Raw genomic sequence first — 16,917 nt, 5'->3', positions numbered from 1 at the left:
CCTGTGTTGCTAGAAACATACCCCAGATACAAGTCTGTTCTTGTTTTTGCTAGGTAATCAAGGCTTTACTAGAAACTCATATTTTGTTAACAACAGATTATTCTAATTCTATAAAAATGTACCTTGCAGAAGACTCAGGGCTGTCTTTCCTACTGGGGAGGCAGTCACCAGCTGGTTAATAAACACTCCCATCAAATTATAATTGGCTTTGCTGTCATGTCCATTTCAGCATTAATCAAGATAATGTACTACACTAGCAAACCAAAAACTTATGTGAAAGAAAGGAAAAAGGGCAAGGGACAAGAAAGGAATGTCAGGCGATCCTGGTTCTCTTCCTAATCAGTCAGTCAGTAAACATTAAGTGCCTATTACATGCAGAGCGTTGTGCTGGCGATAGTCTGCTGTCATAACGGATAACAACTGGGTACCAACAAGACAGACAAGATAAAATGAAAATAACCAACAGAGGAAAGCCATTAAAATGAGGGGGCATCAAAAAAAGCATCCTTGGAAAAGGTGGAATTTTATCTGGGACTGGAAGGAAGAATGGAGGCAGAGATGAAGAGAGAACATTGCAGGCATGGGGCAGAGTCAGTGAAAATGCCAAAAGACGCAAGAGAGGGAGGTCTTCTGTGAGGAATGACACGAAGCCAGGGTCACTGAGGGGGCTGGGGAGTAAGAAGACTGCAAAGGGGTGGTTGTGGAGGGATTCTGAAGGGCTCTGAACGTCAAACAAGATTTCACATCTGATCTGGATATGGTAGGGAACTACTGGGGTTGACATGGGCAGGCCTACAGTTGGTGAAGACCCCTCTGATAGCTGAGTGGAGGACAGAATGGAGTGAGCCTTGGAAAGCTACTGGGACAGTCCAGCTGTGAGGTGATGACAGCCTGCACTAGGGTGGTGGCAGTATCCAAGGAGATAAAGGTAAAACTTATAGGCCTTGATAACAAACTATGTGTTAAGAGTGAAGAGTTGAGGATGACAGTTTTGAGCCTGGGTGACTGGAAGGTGTTCATTTTTGGACATGCTCAATTTATTTATTTAGCTATTTATCTATATAGAAATTGGGGTTAAGCGACTTGCCCAGGGTCACACAGATAGTAATATCAGAGGCTGAATTTGAACTCTGGTCCTGCTGCCTCCAGGGCCAGTGCTTAATCCACTTGCACCACCTAGTTTCTCCTGGGCATTTTGAATTTCAGATGTTCTAAGAATATCCAGTTTAGAATGTCTAATAGGTAGAAGGAGAGTCTAGAAGTCAACAGAAAGATTAGGGCTAGATAAACAGATTGGAGAATCATCATCAGAGAGAGAATTGAATGTGTGGGAGCTGATGAGATGACCATGTAATACAGAGGGAAAAGAGAAGAGGGCCCACACCCAGATGCAGCAAAGGAAACTGAGGAAACCAAGAGAGAGCAGTGCCCTGAAAATCCAAAGAAAGCATCAAGGAGGAAAAGCCAAGAAGGATGAAGACTAAGAAAAATATATCAGATGTGGGATCAAACGATGAGGAACTCTGGAGACAGCAGTTTCAGTTGAATGATGAGGTTTAATGGCTTCTGTTTCCTTCCCCAGATTGTCAACCCGCCCCCAACTCACAAAACATGCCCTAATAGGGAGCAGGTAGGCCCCAAGGCTCTTTCCTGAGTCTGCTCCTCTCTCACAAATCTCCATCAGTCACTATAGGGCACCTTGGATGCTTCTCAAGTCATCCAAACATCTACAGCCCTACACTCCCACTGTCGCCTGCTTGCTGTACAATCTCACTTGCATGTTTTGCCAGCAATTCAAACTTAACACATCCAAAACAGAACTCACTGCTGATCCTGGTGTCATGGAAAGTGTGAGACACTTGCCTCTGATACTGCTGCGATTTGGGGTTCATAAGGGTACAGGGTGAGTCTGCCTCAAAAGAATTTGACCACTCAAGCCTTCTTTCAGTCAAAGTAGGGAGGTTTATTTTTGAAACCAAGCTAAGCAGCTTGACTCCTAGGGAATTAGCAAATTAGATGAGGGGACTAATACTTATATACAAAAAGGGAAGAAATGGGTTAAGGGAAAGATCTGATGGGATTAACAAGTGGTAAGTAGACTGGGTGGGAAAAACAATGAAAGGTCTAGAAGGGATTAAGGAGTATCAAATAAATTTAAGTAGTCAAGGTGGGCTGGGGTGGGCCAGAGGCCTTGGAAGCACTAGTGATCTGAAATGCATGGGAAAATTGAGGGTCCAGGTCCCTTCACCCCATAATTACCATCCTCACTGACTACCATGGGTCGCCTCAGTTTCCTAATCTGTAAAATAGGAATCAATACCACAGTTGTTACTATACCAAATGCACCTCCTTAACCTCAAAGGACTGCTGCATTAAGGTTTACAAAGCACTATTTGTCTATTTTTATTATTCTACATACAAATGAAATTTTAAAAAAGGGAAGAAATGAATATTCTCAACCAGTAATACTCCCAAGCCAGCTGCTTCCCTAAGTGAGCAGCTGCATCCCCAAGATGACACCACTGACCTATGCTCTAAGTTTTCTCTTTGTGGCAGGTGATTTGGACTCTTTCATGCTCCCTCAGCAACCAAGGACAGCTGAGGTAAAGGAGGGTCGGCCAATTCTAACTGGGAAGCCTAGGGCTCTCAGTTTTATGGGGAAAACATTTGCACCATTTTGCAAAGCCATCAATTAACAAGAAGGATGCAATTTCAAAGGCTACATTAACGTCTGAAAGCCGCTCACCACTTTCCCTCGATTTCTTCCCCTCAGCTTCCAGAAAAAGGAGACTCCCTCCAGCCTCCTTTACAAATAGTTCTGGGTTTACAGGTTCCAGTGCCTCCCCCTAGAGCTGGGGTGGGAACTTGCCCCAGGTGGATGTAAAGAAGGTTCCCCACCCCTTTCCTGGAGAGATGCCTTTCAGACACCCTCAGTGCCCCCACCAGATATTGTTTGTTGGCTTAGTTGTTTTCAGTTGTGTTCAACTTTTGACCTCTTCCTTCTCCTGCTCATCTGATAGATGAGGAAACTGAGGCAAAGAGTTGCTGACTTGCTCGGGGTCACACAGCTAGTACTTAGAAGTACAGATTTGAACTCAGGTCTTCCTAACTCCGGGCCAGGTGCTTTATCCACTATGCCACCTAGTTGTGAACATTTAGTCTCAATTTTTGTCTTTGCACAGACAAGCAGTTTCCCCTTGAAATGTAAGAACCTTAAGGGTGGGCGCTATTTTTTTTTTTTATCAGTGCATCTAGCACAGTGCTCAGCACACAGCAGGCACCAATATGCCTCCAGAGGGAAGCTGCTGGATGTTTTAGAAGGCTATTAAGAAGGTAAGTCCTTCTGTTCTGCACAGAGACGGTAAGCATCCATTTAAAAGTAAATTCCCTGGGGGGCGGCTAGGTGGTGCAGTGACTAGAGCACCGACTCTGGAGGCATAAAGAACTGAGTTCAAATGAGGACTCAGACATTTAACACACACACAAAAAAAACTAGCCTGTGACCTTGGGCAAGTCACTTGACCCCAAATGCCCTACCTTCCCCCCTCCAAAAAGCAAAACAAAAACAACAAAAAAAAACCAACAAAAAAATAAAAGCAAATTCCCCAACACATGAACATTTGATTTACAGACAATCCATTTTATGATTATTCAGATTCCAGAAAACTTTAAACATACTTAAAGGTCTCATTTCAAAAGCACAAAGTTCCAATGCACAGAGGACCTGGGTTCAAGTTTTGCCTGATAATTTATAGAATGATTGTGTGAAAGTCACTTAACATTCCAATGCTACATACAGGCAACTCTCAAAGATTAGAAGTTAGACCAATGAAATCATAGCTCCAGACTGCTCCCACCACTCAAAGAAAGAAAAAAAAAAAGCTTTCACTGAAATATGGCAAAACTCTGAAAGCTGACATTACAGTCACGTGGCTCAGTACATGCCCAGGCCCTTCTTTAGTCTGTTCTGTAAAGTGATCAAAGTATTACAGGCAAAGGTGCCCATCATGAGGATGAGAAAGGGAGGGTGCAGGTCTGCAGAGTTCAGGATACTGGAGGTGTTCTTTGGTCCCCAAGATAAAGAACTGGCTTTCCAATCAAGAGCCACCCTTGAGGGCACAGGCCATGCCCAACCATCTAGCACAGCACAGGGAGTAGTTAGTGGTCTATTTGTTGTGAAATAAAACAATCCCTTCTGCAGCCCACGGACCTCAAACCAGAATTATGCATAAGTTCATGACTGGAGTTTGCTTACTTGAATTCAAATAATCACACTTCCCAATCCTCAATACCTATGAAAATGGAGAACAAAGTATAAGGATTTGTGATTTCATGAAATCTAAATTGGACGGGCCACTTTAGCTCCCCCTCATTTCTTCTTTCAGTCATAAAATGTTAAGGGGACCATTACCATGTAACTGTCTTTGCACTTTGTAGTCCCCAAGGAGAAATGCCATGGGAGACAGTACTGGGAACAGAGCAGAGATTGTTCCATTTTTATCTCCAGTGGTTAGTTAGCACAGTGCCTTCCCTAAGGTTGGGAGGTACTTGTTTGCTGAACTGAACTTCTTTTTCAGTTGAATAGAAAACCTGAAGACCTGGCCTCGACAATCTAAGCAATTTAAAAATGGTGCACGTCTAAGTGACATCCACCAGTACAGAGGGCCATTTCCGGCCTCCATTTTGCCACTGGACCCAGACATCTCCAGAGGCAAATGAGACTGGTGACCTTGCACAACTCTCCCTTGCTTAAATCCAATTCACTTGCAAGTCAAGGCATCACTTCCATGATATCATGGTCCTCTTTGAGAACAAAGGACAAACACCAACCAATACAGAAGTCTTGCACATGAGCCATTTTACCTCCAGTCTATGTACTCAGCACCCACATAATGCTCACAGCACTATAATAACCATTAAACATTTACAAAGGTCCTATTGTTCTAACAGGAGAAGAGAAATGGAAAAAGTTGATAGTCTAGTTGAATGAAAACAACATAAAGAAAAGAGAAATGAGAAAATGAAAAAGAGAAATGGAAAAAGCTGACAGTCTAGTTGAATGAAAACGGACATAAAAAGCATTAGTGTACAAAGACAAGCAAATTCAGAATGAGAAGTGAGAAGAAGCCCTAGTTCTGTCATTTACTGTCAGAGTTTACCTTAGAAAATTCATTTCACTGTCCACACATACAAAAAAGGAGAATTGCACCACATGATTCAATGGTCCCTCCCAGTACTAATGACAAGGACATTCTGGTAGTTTGCCAGGTGTCATGCTGAGGATAAAGTCTACCATCCTCTGGAATACCCATGCCAGGAGAGCTGAATTACATCTAGGGCAAGGACTACCTTTTCTCTTTGGGCCCCCGACCAGGAGCCCAGGACCCACCTGGCAGCTGGGGACAGGAAATGGACCTGGGACTCACTGGGATTCGGATTCCCAGGCCAGTAAACTTCTTCTAACCAATGAAGGCCAGAGCTTTATCTGGTCTAAGGGAGTTGTTTAGACTCTAAGCAAGATCCCATATGGGCTCTCCACCCAGTTTAAGAAGCCCTGCAGAAAAGGTTTAAGAAGCACCGGCTTATAGCACTGACTTGCCCAAGGTCCCAGAGGCAGGACCTGAACCCAACATCCAACATAAGGAGGCCTCTCCCACACTGGAAGAGACACACAGCAGGCACGTGCCTAATAAACACCGGCTGTGTCGGCCTCTCCATCCCAAACTCTGCACTCTCTCCCCTCAGCTACATTGTGTAGTGTCCAATGAAGGGTAGGGATCTTTCTGCTGTGAAGGACCAGAAGGGTTTCACTTCAGACCCTGCAGCAAAAGTTGAGCAGTCCGCAACAAGCCACATAGATCCTGAGTCAACCGGCCAGCCAGCACTGATTAAGCATTCACCATGGGTCCAAGGGGCAGCACCAGGTCTGCAATCAGGAGCCCCAAGTTCAAATCCAGCCTCAGACACGTTCTAGCCGGGTGACCCTAGGCAAGTCGCCCAACACTGTTTACCTCAGTCTCCTCATCTGTAAAATGGGCTCAAGGCAGAAATAGCAAACCAATCCAGCAACTTTGCCAGAAAAAAACAAAACTGGGTCATGGAGAGGCAGACAGGCCTGAAGGAGGCCGAACAGCGTGTGCCCGGCGCGGAGGGGCGCAGGCCAAGGCTCTGGGGCACTGAGGCGGTGGGCAGGGGCCGGGGGCTCCAGGGGCTCAGTCTGCCCGGGGAGGGGGGAGGAGGTGGTCCCCGAGTCACCCCCACACCGCAGAGGACGAGCCAGGCCTCCCCCCACCCTCATTACCTTCCTCGGCCGCCCGCTACCCCCACCCCCGGCCCCGGGGGGTCTCCTAGCTGAGGGCCGAGGCCCCTTTCTCGGGTCCCCTCCCTGTAGTCTGATATCATCTCCCCATTCCCTTCTCGGGGTCCTCATGGGGAGGACGCCCCCGCGCCAGGCACCCCCCCCCCCCGGGTCGGAGCAAAGCTCGGGCCTCGCCTGACCCTTACGGACACACGTCCTCTCTCCGGCCTCAGTTTCCCCACTTGTAAACGGGAAGGCCGGCCAAGAGGACCCGCTCCCGGACCCCGGGCCCTCTCCGGCCTCGGCTTCCTCGGGGGAGGCTTTACCTGTGGGGCTCGGGGCTCGCATTCCGGGGCCCAGAGCGCCTCCTCTGGCCTCGGGCTGGGCCCCTCCGCTGGACCTCCCTCCTCGCGGGCCGCGGGGCTCTGCGCCTGCCTCGGCTCAAGGCCGGCCGCTCCTGCTCCCCGGCCTCCGCGCTGCGGCTCTCACCGCTTCCCGGTCCAGGCTCGTCACGCGCTGCTCCGGTTCCAGCCCCGTGGCCTCCCGGCTCCAGGCGCCGCCATCGCTGCTGTTTGTTTTCATCCGCTTCACTGGACGAGGGGGGAGGGGAAGGCCCAGGGAAAGCCCGCGGGCCATCCGCATTCGCACTTTCGCTTCCGGCCCCCACAGCCTCCCTTCGTCCTTCTGCGGCCCGTGATCCCCGTGAAGTTCCATCTGCCTTCGCTACAAGTCTCCCGTGACTAAGGGTCAAACTTCGGGCGCAGCAGAAAACCGAGAAGCGAGGGTCAGGAGAAGGGAAAGGGGACCCGGGCGCTGTGTGGAATCTGTCACGAAGAAACTAAAGGCTACCGAGGCTGTTAGGAGCCGGTGAGGGGGCGGGGGAAGGGAAAGGAGGCGGGGCATCTTGAGCGGCGATTCTGCGCAGGAGCTGGCGTGACTTTTCTGGGGACGCCGCTCGGTCGCCCTCGGGCGGCGGATCGGCTGCGGAGTCAGCGCAGCACGGACCAAGCGTTGAGGATCCTCTGCGGAGTTGGCGTAGGCAGGGCTCGGCGTGCCGGGGGGGGCGGCTGCGCTGCGCAGTTGGCGTAGGCCGGGCTCGGCGTGCCGGGGGGGCGGCTGCGCTGCGCAGTTGGCGTAGGTCGGGCTCGGCCGGGCTCTGCCGGTCCGAGGCGCGGCTCGGCGGCCGTGCTCTGGTGCCCAGGCAGAAGGGGCCCCACGGGGGCCGCCGCCGGTCGCCGCTCGGCGGGTACCAGGCACGGAGCGCGTCGCCTCCCTGGGGCTGGGGGTGAGGCTGGAGCGGAACGGAGCGGGTTTGCGAGTGACCGCTCTTGGGGAGGGACCAGGTGGGTGACCCGCGGAGGGAGCAGGGCGGAGGAGCCCGGTGGTAGGAAGGGCCTTGAAGGCCGCGCAAGCCTTCCGTGGCTCCTCGCTCTCAGGGCCCTCCAGGATCCGGACGCCACCCCCCTCACCCCCTCCCCCGACCCGGGAAGCCCCTCGAAGGCAGGGCCTGGCACCCCGTCGAGGGTTGGGTGGGCTCACCCCCTCTGATGGGATCAGAATGGGGAGGGACCCGAAATGTGGCTCCTGCCCAACCCCTTCGGAGGAGAACGCCACACCCAACGACGCTCCCCAGGGACAAAGTGGCTGAGATGGCATTCGAACCCAGGCCCCCCGGACTCCCAAGCCGGTGAAGGCCCTCCCCATGGTGGCAGGCAGCGGTCTTTCCCTAGCACCCAGCGTTGCAGTGGGCTTCTGCATCTGGGTGCCTGGCTGTCCCCCTTCCTCCTGTTTGGACCGTCAGTCTCTTAAGTGTTTGTGGCCCCGAGAGGGCCAGCCAGCCCATGCGGAATTGCAAATGTTTGTAAAGTGGTTAGCATCATTCCTGGCAAACAATAGGCGCTATATAAACGCTTATTCCCGGCTCCCGTTCCTTGTCGCATCCCACACCATGTGCCAGGCACGGCAATAAATGCTGGGCATACAGAGAAAAGCAAAAGATGGCCCTTGCTCTCTCAGTACTGAGAGTTGCTTGGGCTTTGACTCTTGCTTGGGGGCCCCAGTTTAGAGTGGCTTGGGTGTGCACCACATTTCTAAGGGGACTTGGTAGAATTATGGAAATGCTTGGAAGGATCATTTCACAGATAAGAATGTTGAGGCCCAGGGGGCTGGAGGGACTTGGCCATAGCCTCGTACCCACTTAGTGCTAGAACCAGGCTTCACTCGGGTGGGTTGACTCCAGTTCCTCCTTTCCTCCCACCTCACTGTGCATTACGTGCAGTGTGTGCTATACGGCATCACAACCATCAGACTTGCTATCCTAGTGTGGGAATGGCTTAATTGTTAAATGAGAGCAGGGGTTGAACTCTTGAGTTACTAGTGAATCAGCTCATCACAGGGAGCAGAGCCCAAGACTAGTCCGTCAGCCATCCCTTTTTACCTCAAAAACCCCACAAAGACATGACCAAAAAAACATTCTTCCAATTTCTGCCTTATTTTGGTGACCGCTTTCCATTTCATCTCCGCAGGGAGAAGATGACAAATCGTTAAACTGTTTTAAAGATGTGCGTTGAGCTCTGAGTATTCCTTATGTAGCTTCTTGCTGTCCTGACAGTGCTGCAGGCCACTGAGGTCAGCATGGCCATACCAATAACGGTTCTGGACTGTGACCTCTTGCTTTATGGCCGAGGTCACCGGACTTTGGACCGCTTTAAGCTGGATGATGTGACTGATGAATACCTTATGGCCATGTATGGGTTTCCACGCCAGTTTATTTACTATTTGGTGGATCTCTTAGGAACCAGCCTTTCCCGCCCCACTCAGCGGTCCAGGGCCATCAGCCCAGAGACCCAGATTCTTGCAGCACTGGGCTTTTACACTTCTGGCTCCTTCCAGACTCGGATGGGGGACACTATTGGGATCAGTCAGGCCTCTATGAGCCGCTGTGTTGCCAATGTCACAGAAGCCCTGGTGGAAAGGGCCTCCCAATTCATCCACTTCCCAGCAGATGAAACCTCTATTCAGAGTCTGAAGGATGAATTCTATGGGCTAGCAGGAATGCCAGGGGTGATTGGAGTAGTTGACTGCATCCATGTAGGGATCAAGGCTCCCAATGCCGAAGACCTCTCCTATGTGAACCGTAAGGGCCTGCACTCTTTGAACTGTCTGATGGTGTGTGACATCCGGGGGGCCCTGCTGAATGTGGAGACAAACTGGCCAGGCAGCCTCCAGGACTGGGCTGTTCTGCAGCAGTCGGCCCTGAGGAGTCAGTTTGAAGCAGGGGTGCACAAAGACTGCTGGCTTCTTGGTAAGTCTGAAGGTAGGGAGAAAAAACCTCATACCTGGAACTCTGGTTTTCCATTAGGATGAGCCTTTCATGTCACAGCCAGTCACTTGAGAGGGCCCAGCAGGGCTGCTCCACATCCTCCTCTCCTGGCTTTTTCCCTGTCTCTTACAGTGAAGTGGCCTTTCTTCCCAAGGCCAAAATGGACCTTTGATTTCATCCCCTTTTCTTTTGCACAGCATGTATACTCAGTCATCTCTCCTTTCTCTTAAATCCTTGCCCTCTTCCTATCTACTGGTTCCTTTTAAACATCTCCAAGAGTCTCCCATCTTAGAAAAATCTTTACTAGACCCTGCCATTGGCTCAAATGATCATCCTTAATCTCTCCCCTCTTGCCCAACTAGCTAGACGTTTTTTGCAGAGGCAGTATCTTCACTGCAGATGCTTAGTTTGACTTTCCAGTTGCTCCCCAGCCTTTGTCATAGGGTTTTGAACTCAGGTTCTCTTGACTTCAGGGCCACTGAGCTATCCACTGCACCACCTAGCTACCCTAAAGTGTTATCTTTTTAAAACTGACCTTATTTTACTATTTGTAATCCAGTTTCTCCATTAGTTTCTAAGAAATAGTATTGTGGGTAATCTAAAACTGCAAATGCCGACATGTTTAGTAATAAGAGTGGTAGGAGCATTTGTGAAAGTCCTACCGTGTGTCCAGCTCCACACCAGATGAAGTGGGAGGGTACAAAAGAAGTCAAAGATGTGGTTTCCTTACCTTTAAAAACTTGGCTGTGGGACATATTGCTTAATAGGAAGAAAGGAACCAATGATAAAAGAGCTTCAGATAGCTTCACTGAGAGCCACTTTTGTGCCGTGGACAGAACATAGACTTTGGATCCAGGAAGGCCTCTGACACATCTTAATGCGGTGATTCTGAGGAAGTGACTATTTAACTCTCATGGCTCCATTATTGCCATTTACAAGCATTTATTAAGCTGTTTCTGTGTGCCAGGTGTTGGGAATACAAAGAAAGGTAAAAATAGAGTTCCTGCCCTCAGGCAGCTTCTATTCTAACAGAACAGACAGCACGCAAACAGCCACATACATACAAGGTATACACAGCGTACGGAAGAGTTCGTCTCAGAAGGAGGGCCCCGGTGCTGGCAGAACCAGAATGGGCGTCTTGCAGAAGGCGGGATCTCTTACAGATGCCTGAATGCCAAATAGCAGGCTGTTGTAATTGGCCATGGACCTGTACCATGATGATAGCTGTGTGAGAGGAGAGAATGAGATGTATAGGAGATATATTGGGAAGGTGGAAATGTAACAGATTGGCTCTGTGGGGTGAGTTCCAGTGACAAGCTGAGATGACACTGAGACTGTTGGCGTGGGTGACTGGAGAGGAGAGTGGTGCCCTTGAGGGTGATGGGGAGGTTGGGAAGGGAGTTTTGCTCTGTATGTGTTGAGTTTAAGATGACCATAGGACATTGAGTTCAGGATGTTCAGTAGGCAGGTGAGACTGGAGGTTAGGAGAGGGATAGATTTGAGAATCCTCTAATTGAATCCACAGGAGCCAATGAGATTGCCAAGTGAAATAGTCTAGAGGGAGTAGAGAAGAAGGTCTAGCACAGAGCCGTGGAGGATAGCCCTGGTTAATAGCTAGAACCTGAATCAAGATCCTGCAGAGGAGTCTCTGAAGGCTCAGACAGGAAGGAAGAGAATCAGGAAAGAAGGTGTCATGAAGGCCCGGAGAGGAGAGAGTATCCAGAAAAGGAGGCCCAGCAGTGGCAAAGGCTGCAGAGAAGTCCATAAGGTTGAGGCGTGAGGAAAGGCCATTACTTTGACAAATAGAGTCATTGGACACTGTAGAGAGCGGTTTTTTAAAATTAATTTTTATTTTTGGTCCGAATTTAACAGACACCAAAAAGAGCTGTTATTTGCATATACTGAAAAGAGGGTTATACTTGAAAGTGCAGGAATGGGACTGTGAAGGCAGCAGAAAAGAACACGCATTTATTAAGTACCTACTGTGTGCTTGGCACTTGACAAATACTATCTCAATTTTTCCTCACAACTCTGTGAGATTGGCACTGTTATCACCCCCATTTATAGTTGAGGAAACTAAGGCTTAATTTGAACCCAGTCTTCCCAACTCCAGGCCCAATGTTCTCTCCACTGTGCCACCTTAGTGGCCTGCCAGTATATTTTAAAAAATTTTATGAAAATGGCTATACTCCCAGTCCAGAGTACACCCTGAGATCCGTGGGATATGAGACAGAGGTATCCAGGGAGGTTCACTCTATACGTGACTCCTTGGAGTCTGTTTCTCCAGACTGAATGACCTAATTTCCTGCTCTGCCATTACCTCTCCTCCAAACAGGTAAGTCTGAGTTCTTTGTTCCACTGTAGAGGGCGTGTTCCCCAAAGGGCACTACCCACATTCCTTCCTGGGCTGATCATGCTGGCAAACATAATCTGGCTTTTTTCTTAGTAATATTTTATTTTTTTCTCCAATTACATGTAAAGACAATTTTTAACATTCTTTTTTTAAAGTTTTGAATTCCAGATTCTGTCCCTCCTTCCTTCCCATTTCCCCTCCCTGAGACAGTAAGCAAGCTTATACATTATACATGTGCGATCATATAAAACATTTCCGTATTAGTCATTTTGTGCAAGAAAACTCAAAATGGAAGAAGGCAAGAAAGAATGCTTTAGTCTGGATTCAGACAACATCAGTTTTTTCCCTGAAGGCAGATAGCATTTTTCATCATGAGTCCTTTGAGACTGTCTTGGATCATTGTATTGTTGGTTATTCACAGTTCTTTGTACAATGTTACTGTTACTGTGTACATTGTTCTCCTGGCTCTGCTCACTTAACTTTGTATCAGTTTGTGTCAGTCTTTCCAGGTTTTTCTGAAATTGTTCTGCTCATCATTTCTTAGAGGACAGTAGCATTCCATCACAATCATATACCACTCCTTGTTCAGTGTAGTTCCCCAGTTGATGGGCATCCCCTCTATTTCCAATTTTTAGCCACCACAAAAAGAGTTACTATAAATAGTTTTGTACAAATAGGTTCTTTTCCCTATTGTCTGGCTTTTGATTCTGATGCCTCAGCAACTGTGAAGTGATGAATATATCCAATCTATCTCCCAGGAGTCTCCTCTACAACATCTCAGTGTGGTCATTTAGCTTTTGCTTGAAGACCTCTGCAGTATGGTATATCTCATCTCTCTTTCTCTGTACCTATGGGTCTCTGCCAAAAGACTGTAACCCAACTGAGGGTAGCAACGGTTCCATTTTTGTCTTTATTTCTTTGTCACTTTCCACAGTGCCTGGCACATAGTAAATGCTTAATAAATGTTTGCTGACAAAGTGTGAGCTATGATGATGGTATAATTAGACTGGTACTGTGCCCTTATGAAGGGTCAGTTTGTAGAATTCAGAGAAATACAGGAACGCATGCATAAAGTGATGAAGAACGAACAAAGAACATTTTCCACAATTACTGCAATTTTGTCAGTAAAGGCAACTTCAGAAGACCACACAATTCAAATAGAAAACCTTGGAACTACCAAAAGCATGACTGGAACCCAGGTGTCCCAACCCCTAGACCAGTGGTCCTTCTACTAGGTTGCTTCCAGGCACTGATGTGAATTTTCAGTCCCTCTCAGCAACCTGAAGACACATTTGGAACTCTGTTCTAGACTTCAGATTGTTCTTTTCAAACTAAAGATTGGAAAATAATTCCATGTGCCTGATGAATTAGGTAATTAAATAGTTTTTTTCCCCCAGCCAATGTCATCAATCCTAGGAATGAATAAAGAAAAAATAAGCCATGAGACAAAGTAGCCAAGGAACAACATTTCAAAGCTCTTCTATCTAATGCACTGTTTTTGAAATTTTCTTAGATTGAGAATCAAAATATTTGCCCATTTCCCGAACTCTGGGCACATTTTCAAGGAATGATAATACATTTATAAAGTAAACTGCCAATGAAACCATGACTTGATCTGGTATTTAGAATTCTATTTAACTATTAAAAGACATTCAGTTCTTCAAGATAAGATCTAAAAGGGAGGGAACTTATCTTCCATATCTTCTGTATGTTTGTTACCATGCCTCGAACACTGTCCTGTGAGCATTCCATAAATATTCGCAGAAATGGATCAGGGGTAGATATGGAGGGATCAGCAGCTGGACAAGAGAAGACTCCACAAGGGCCTCTTTCTGTCAGACTCGGGAGTTTGTGACTCTGGCCTTTCACTTACCAGAGGCAGTGAGTCATAGTCATTAAATAGCACTATCCAGTCATTACAGCATTAGGTTAGGACATTGTACCCAATTTTGGGGGGCAGTATTTCCCTGGGTCATTCAGTTAGGACAGTAATTTAAGACCAAGTACCCTCATTATATTGTTCAGCTAATTTTTCCGACAACTTGTTACTGTTTCTAGCATACCAACTGACCTTCTTTAATGCCTTGGTATTTCTGTAAACTTTTCTGGTCTAGAAAAATGGGATGGTCATATTGAATCAAATCCCTGTGAAGTCCTGAGTTCTGCTCTAGTTTCTGCCACTTATGCTAAGACTATACATTTCATTTTAGTTCATATGCCTCAGTTTCTCCACGATACAGCAGAGGAAGGTGTTCTAGATTCAGAGTCATAGAGCACTCTGGCTGGAACTTGGCTCGGCCACATCCTACCTATTTGGTCTCATTTATATTGCTTTCCCCCTCTCTACTGCCTCTTAGATTCTTATCTGAAAAGTGACAGGATTTGATGTGAGATTCTGAGGTCCTTTACATGTTTACTAAATATGTGATCCTTTGATCCTTGCACTAGGCGGTTAGGGTGGGTGAATGATCTGTTGTCTACAAATCCCACCCTATGTGATGAGAATATGCAAATACTAGCAATGTTTCATTCTCTAAAATATCAAATAGGAACTTGTGTTGTACATCGATAGCTTTTACATGTGCCAGTCTTTGGCTCCAGAGTAGGTTTAATGTTTTCTCTCTTGCCCCCAAATATATGTAATCCCCTCCTTTCTCCCTGGGGAAAATTCCAGACTCCCCAGAATAACATTCATGAAGTCCATCAGTTATAATTTAAGCCTCAAATTATTCCATGGCCAAATTAATTTGGGAAATACTGTTGTGTTCTGAACACAGTGTTTATGTTAGTTTTTAGGAATTGCCGTCTTCACAAAGGTGTTTTGAGACACCTTTCTTGTGAACTCACTCTGTGGGTAGAAGCATTGAGTTGTTAGATGGCTAGTTGGAGTGAAGAAATTTTGTTAAAGTGTAACATCTCCAGTATCATGGAAATTTCCCGAGGATCTTTTCCTCTGCTAGTTTTACCTTCCCATTGTCTTGAAGATGTTGGGTGTCTTGGAGGCCACCATTTTAGGATTTTCACCCCTTGTTTTACTTAAGTTCATTATCAACCAGGCCTCAAAGTCCTGCCTCCGATGCCTACATTCCTCAGAGTTCTCCCATTGGGTCTTTTTCATAGCTCACGGCCCTAGGATCTGTTGCTTTTCTTAACCTGGTCTTAGAATGGTTTCTCAGCAATTCCCTTTCTAGGTTGTATTCCGCTGATAAAACATTTTGATGTTTTTCTTCCTTATAGGTGATAGCTCCTTCTTTCTTCGCACCTGGCTTATGACCCCACTTCATATTCCGGGAACCCCTGCAGAATATCGCTACAACATGGCCCATTCTGCAACTCATAATGTAATTGAGAAGACATTTAGGACGATCCAGTCAAGGTTTCGCTGCCTGGATGGATCCAAGGGAGCCCTGCAGTACTCTCCAGAAAAGTCCAGTCATATCATTTTAGCTTGCTGTGTGCTCCACAACATTTCCCTGGAACATGGCCTGGATGTGTGGTCTTCTCCGGTGGCTGGACCTTTGGGGCAGCCAGAGGAAGAGCATGAGCACATGGAGGCCCTGGACTCGGAAGCTGACCGCATGCGCCAGGAGCTGATGCTCACTCACTTTAGCTAGTCCAGAGTGGGGCAGGGGGCTTGGCCACTTCCACTAGAATGAGGATACTTGTTATCCATTTTATGGGATGCATCCGCCAATTGATTAACTAAATCAAGACCACAGTTCTAGGCTTTTGGTGAACCCTGTTCGAAATCCACTTATTTTAAAACCAAATGGCTGGCAAAAGCACCAAGTAAAAGGGGAAACTACAGTAATTAACAGTGCCACTTGTGCATCAGTTATCACGATATTTCTAATAAAAGTAAATTTTCTTGTCCTAAATTATCAATATAGTGCTTCTATTTCCACCTTTCATTTAGATGTAACCTGAAGTCAATGTGATTTGGACCAAGAAACGGTCTGCCATGTAGTTACTAATTCAAGCTTTACCCAGCCAAGAGTATCTTACCAACTAGGATAATTAGAGACTGATAGCAGCCTGGGCCTTTCGACTCAAATTTTGAAGCAAATCTCGAGACATCTGGAACAGATCTCTGTAGACCAAACCTGAATGCTATTCTCTCATTCTCCTACCTTCCCCATCCTTTTATGTAGAACATCAGAATAGATGGAGGGGTTGATGAAAGGAGGACTTTGCAACTTATCCTTTCTTTCCAAAGAAGTCTGATCAAAGCAGTTTCCTTTGTAGCAGCCTCACTATTACTAATAGGGAAACAAGTTTGCCTACTTTGAGGATAGTCTGTATCTGTGTGGATCAAGGTTCTTAATGTTAAGGAGGTACTGAGACAAGGCTTGGCCTTGCCCATCTCTGGTTTCCTAATAGAGAAGGCAAGAGATGAGAAGGTGGAAAGGACAATTAAGGAAACTCGGTTCGTAGTGTGGGTTCTGGAATGTTCCTGGACTTTCCCAATGGTAGGGACAGGGTGAAAACCCTATTTTGAACCCCAAATCATGCACATATTTCCCAGGCAATAAACAATCATCAGCTAAGCCCTTGCTCTAAAATTATACTGATTTAAAAATAACCTGATTGGAATAAGAAATGTGTGAATTAGGTTCACACGTTCATGCTTTCACTAGGGACAAAAGGAGCCTTTCCTTAGGATTCTCTTACTCCCAGATTTCTTAGCAGCCAACCATGTGCTGTCTCTGACCTGTCCTCTTGATCTGCTCCTATCTGCTGTCAGGAGTGTTAGTCTGGTGATTATCAAAGCAAAGAAATGAATAGCTGATGACAGAAAAGGGAAATAAATGAATGTGACTCATTCCTAGATTAAAGACAATTAGGGATTATCATCTGCTGCTTATGTCCAGTCAGAATGGTATTTCCCGTCATCATGATTCCTGCTTTGCAGCTAGTGGGTGTATTTGGTAGGAAGGCAGGTAT

At 47.0% G+C, this 16,917-nt stretch overlaps 2 protein-coding genes across 5 annotated transcripts in view; one reads left to right on the top strand and one right to left on the bottom strand.

Annotated features, from left to right (window-relative positions):
- ATG13 (autophagy related 13) overlaps window positions 1-6,904 on the bottom strand; it is a 35,200-nt gene extending 28,296 nt beyond the window's left edge. The window contains exon 1 of one of the 3 annotated variants that reach the window (XM_069091536.1): window positions 6,625-6,904. The gene's annotated coding sequence lies outside the window, so the exon portion shown is untranslated. The remainder of the gene's footprint in view (window positions 1-6,624) is intronic. The other 2 variants (XM_069091537.1, XM_069091535.1) reach the window with 2 other exon arrangements.
- Window positions 6,905-7,181: 277 nt separating this feature from the next.
- HARBI1 (harbinger transposase derived 1) lies at window positions 7,182-15,851 on the top strand. Of its 2 annotated transcripts, none has more exons than XM_069091538.1 (3): window positions 7,182-7,333; window positions 8,824-9,602; window positions 15,211-15,851. In XM_069091538.1, the coding sequence occupies exons 2-3, from the start codon at window positions 8,933-8,935 to the stop codon at window positions 15,585-15,587; spliced, it is 1,047 nt and encodes a 348-aa protein (XP_068947639.1). In that variant the 5' UTR covers window positions 7,182-7,333; window positions 8,824-8,932; the 3' UTR covers window positions 15,588-15,851. The 2 variants fall into 2 exon arrangements, with proteins under 2 accessions (XP_068947639.1, XP_068947640.1); XM_069091539.1 differs by lacking the exon at window positions 7,182-7,333 and adding an exon at window positions 7,434-7,641 and having other exon boundaries at window positions 15,211-15,784.
- Window positions 15,852-16,917: the final 1,066 nt, after the last annotated feature.

The sequence above is a fragment of the Petaurus breviceps genome, unplaced genomic scaffold (genome assembly GCF_028583685.1).
Source record: "Petaurus breviceps papuanus isolate PSGF00001 unplaced genomic scaffold, PetGlider_PUasm1.0 188, whole genome shotgun sequence".
NCBI lineage: Eukaryota > Metazoa > Chordata > Mammalia > Diprotodontia > Petauridae > Petaurus > Petaurus breviceps.
The sequence above is the reverse complement of the archived record's forward strand: the minus strand, read 5'-3'. Positions and strand labels throughout refer to the sequence as shown.

Coding starts and splice junctions, on each gene's coding strand:
- HARBI1 (XM_069091538.1), top strand. CDS start 8,933: ATGGCCATACCAATAACGGTTCTGGACTGTGACCTCTTGCTTTATGGC. Junction 9,603..15,210: donor CAAAGACTGCTGGCTTCTTG/GTAAGTCTGAAG, acceptor TCTTCCTTATAG/GTGATAGCTCCTTCTTTCTT.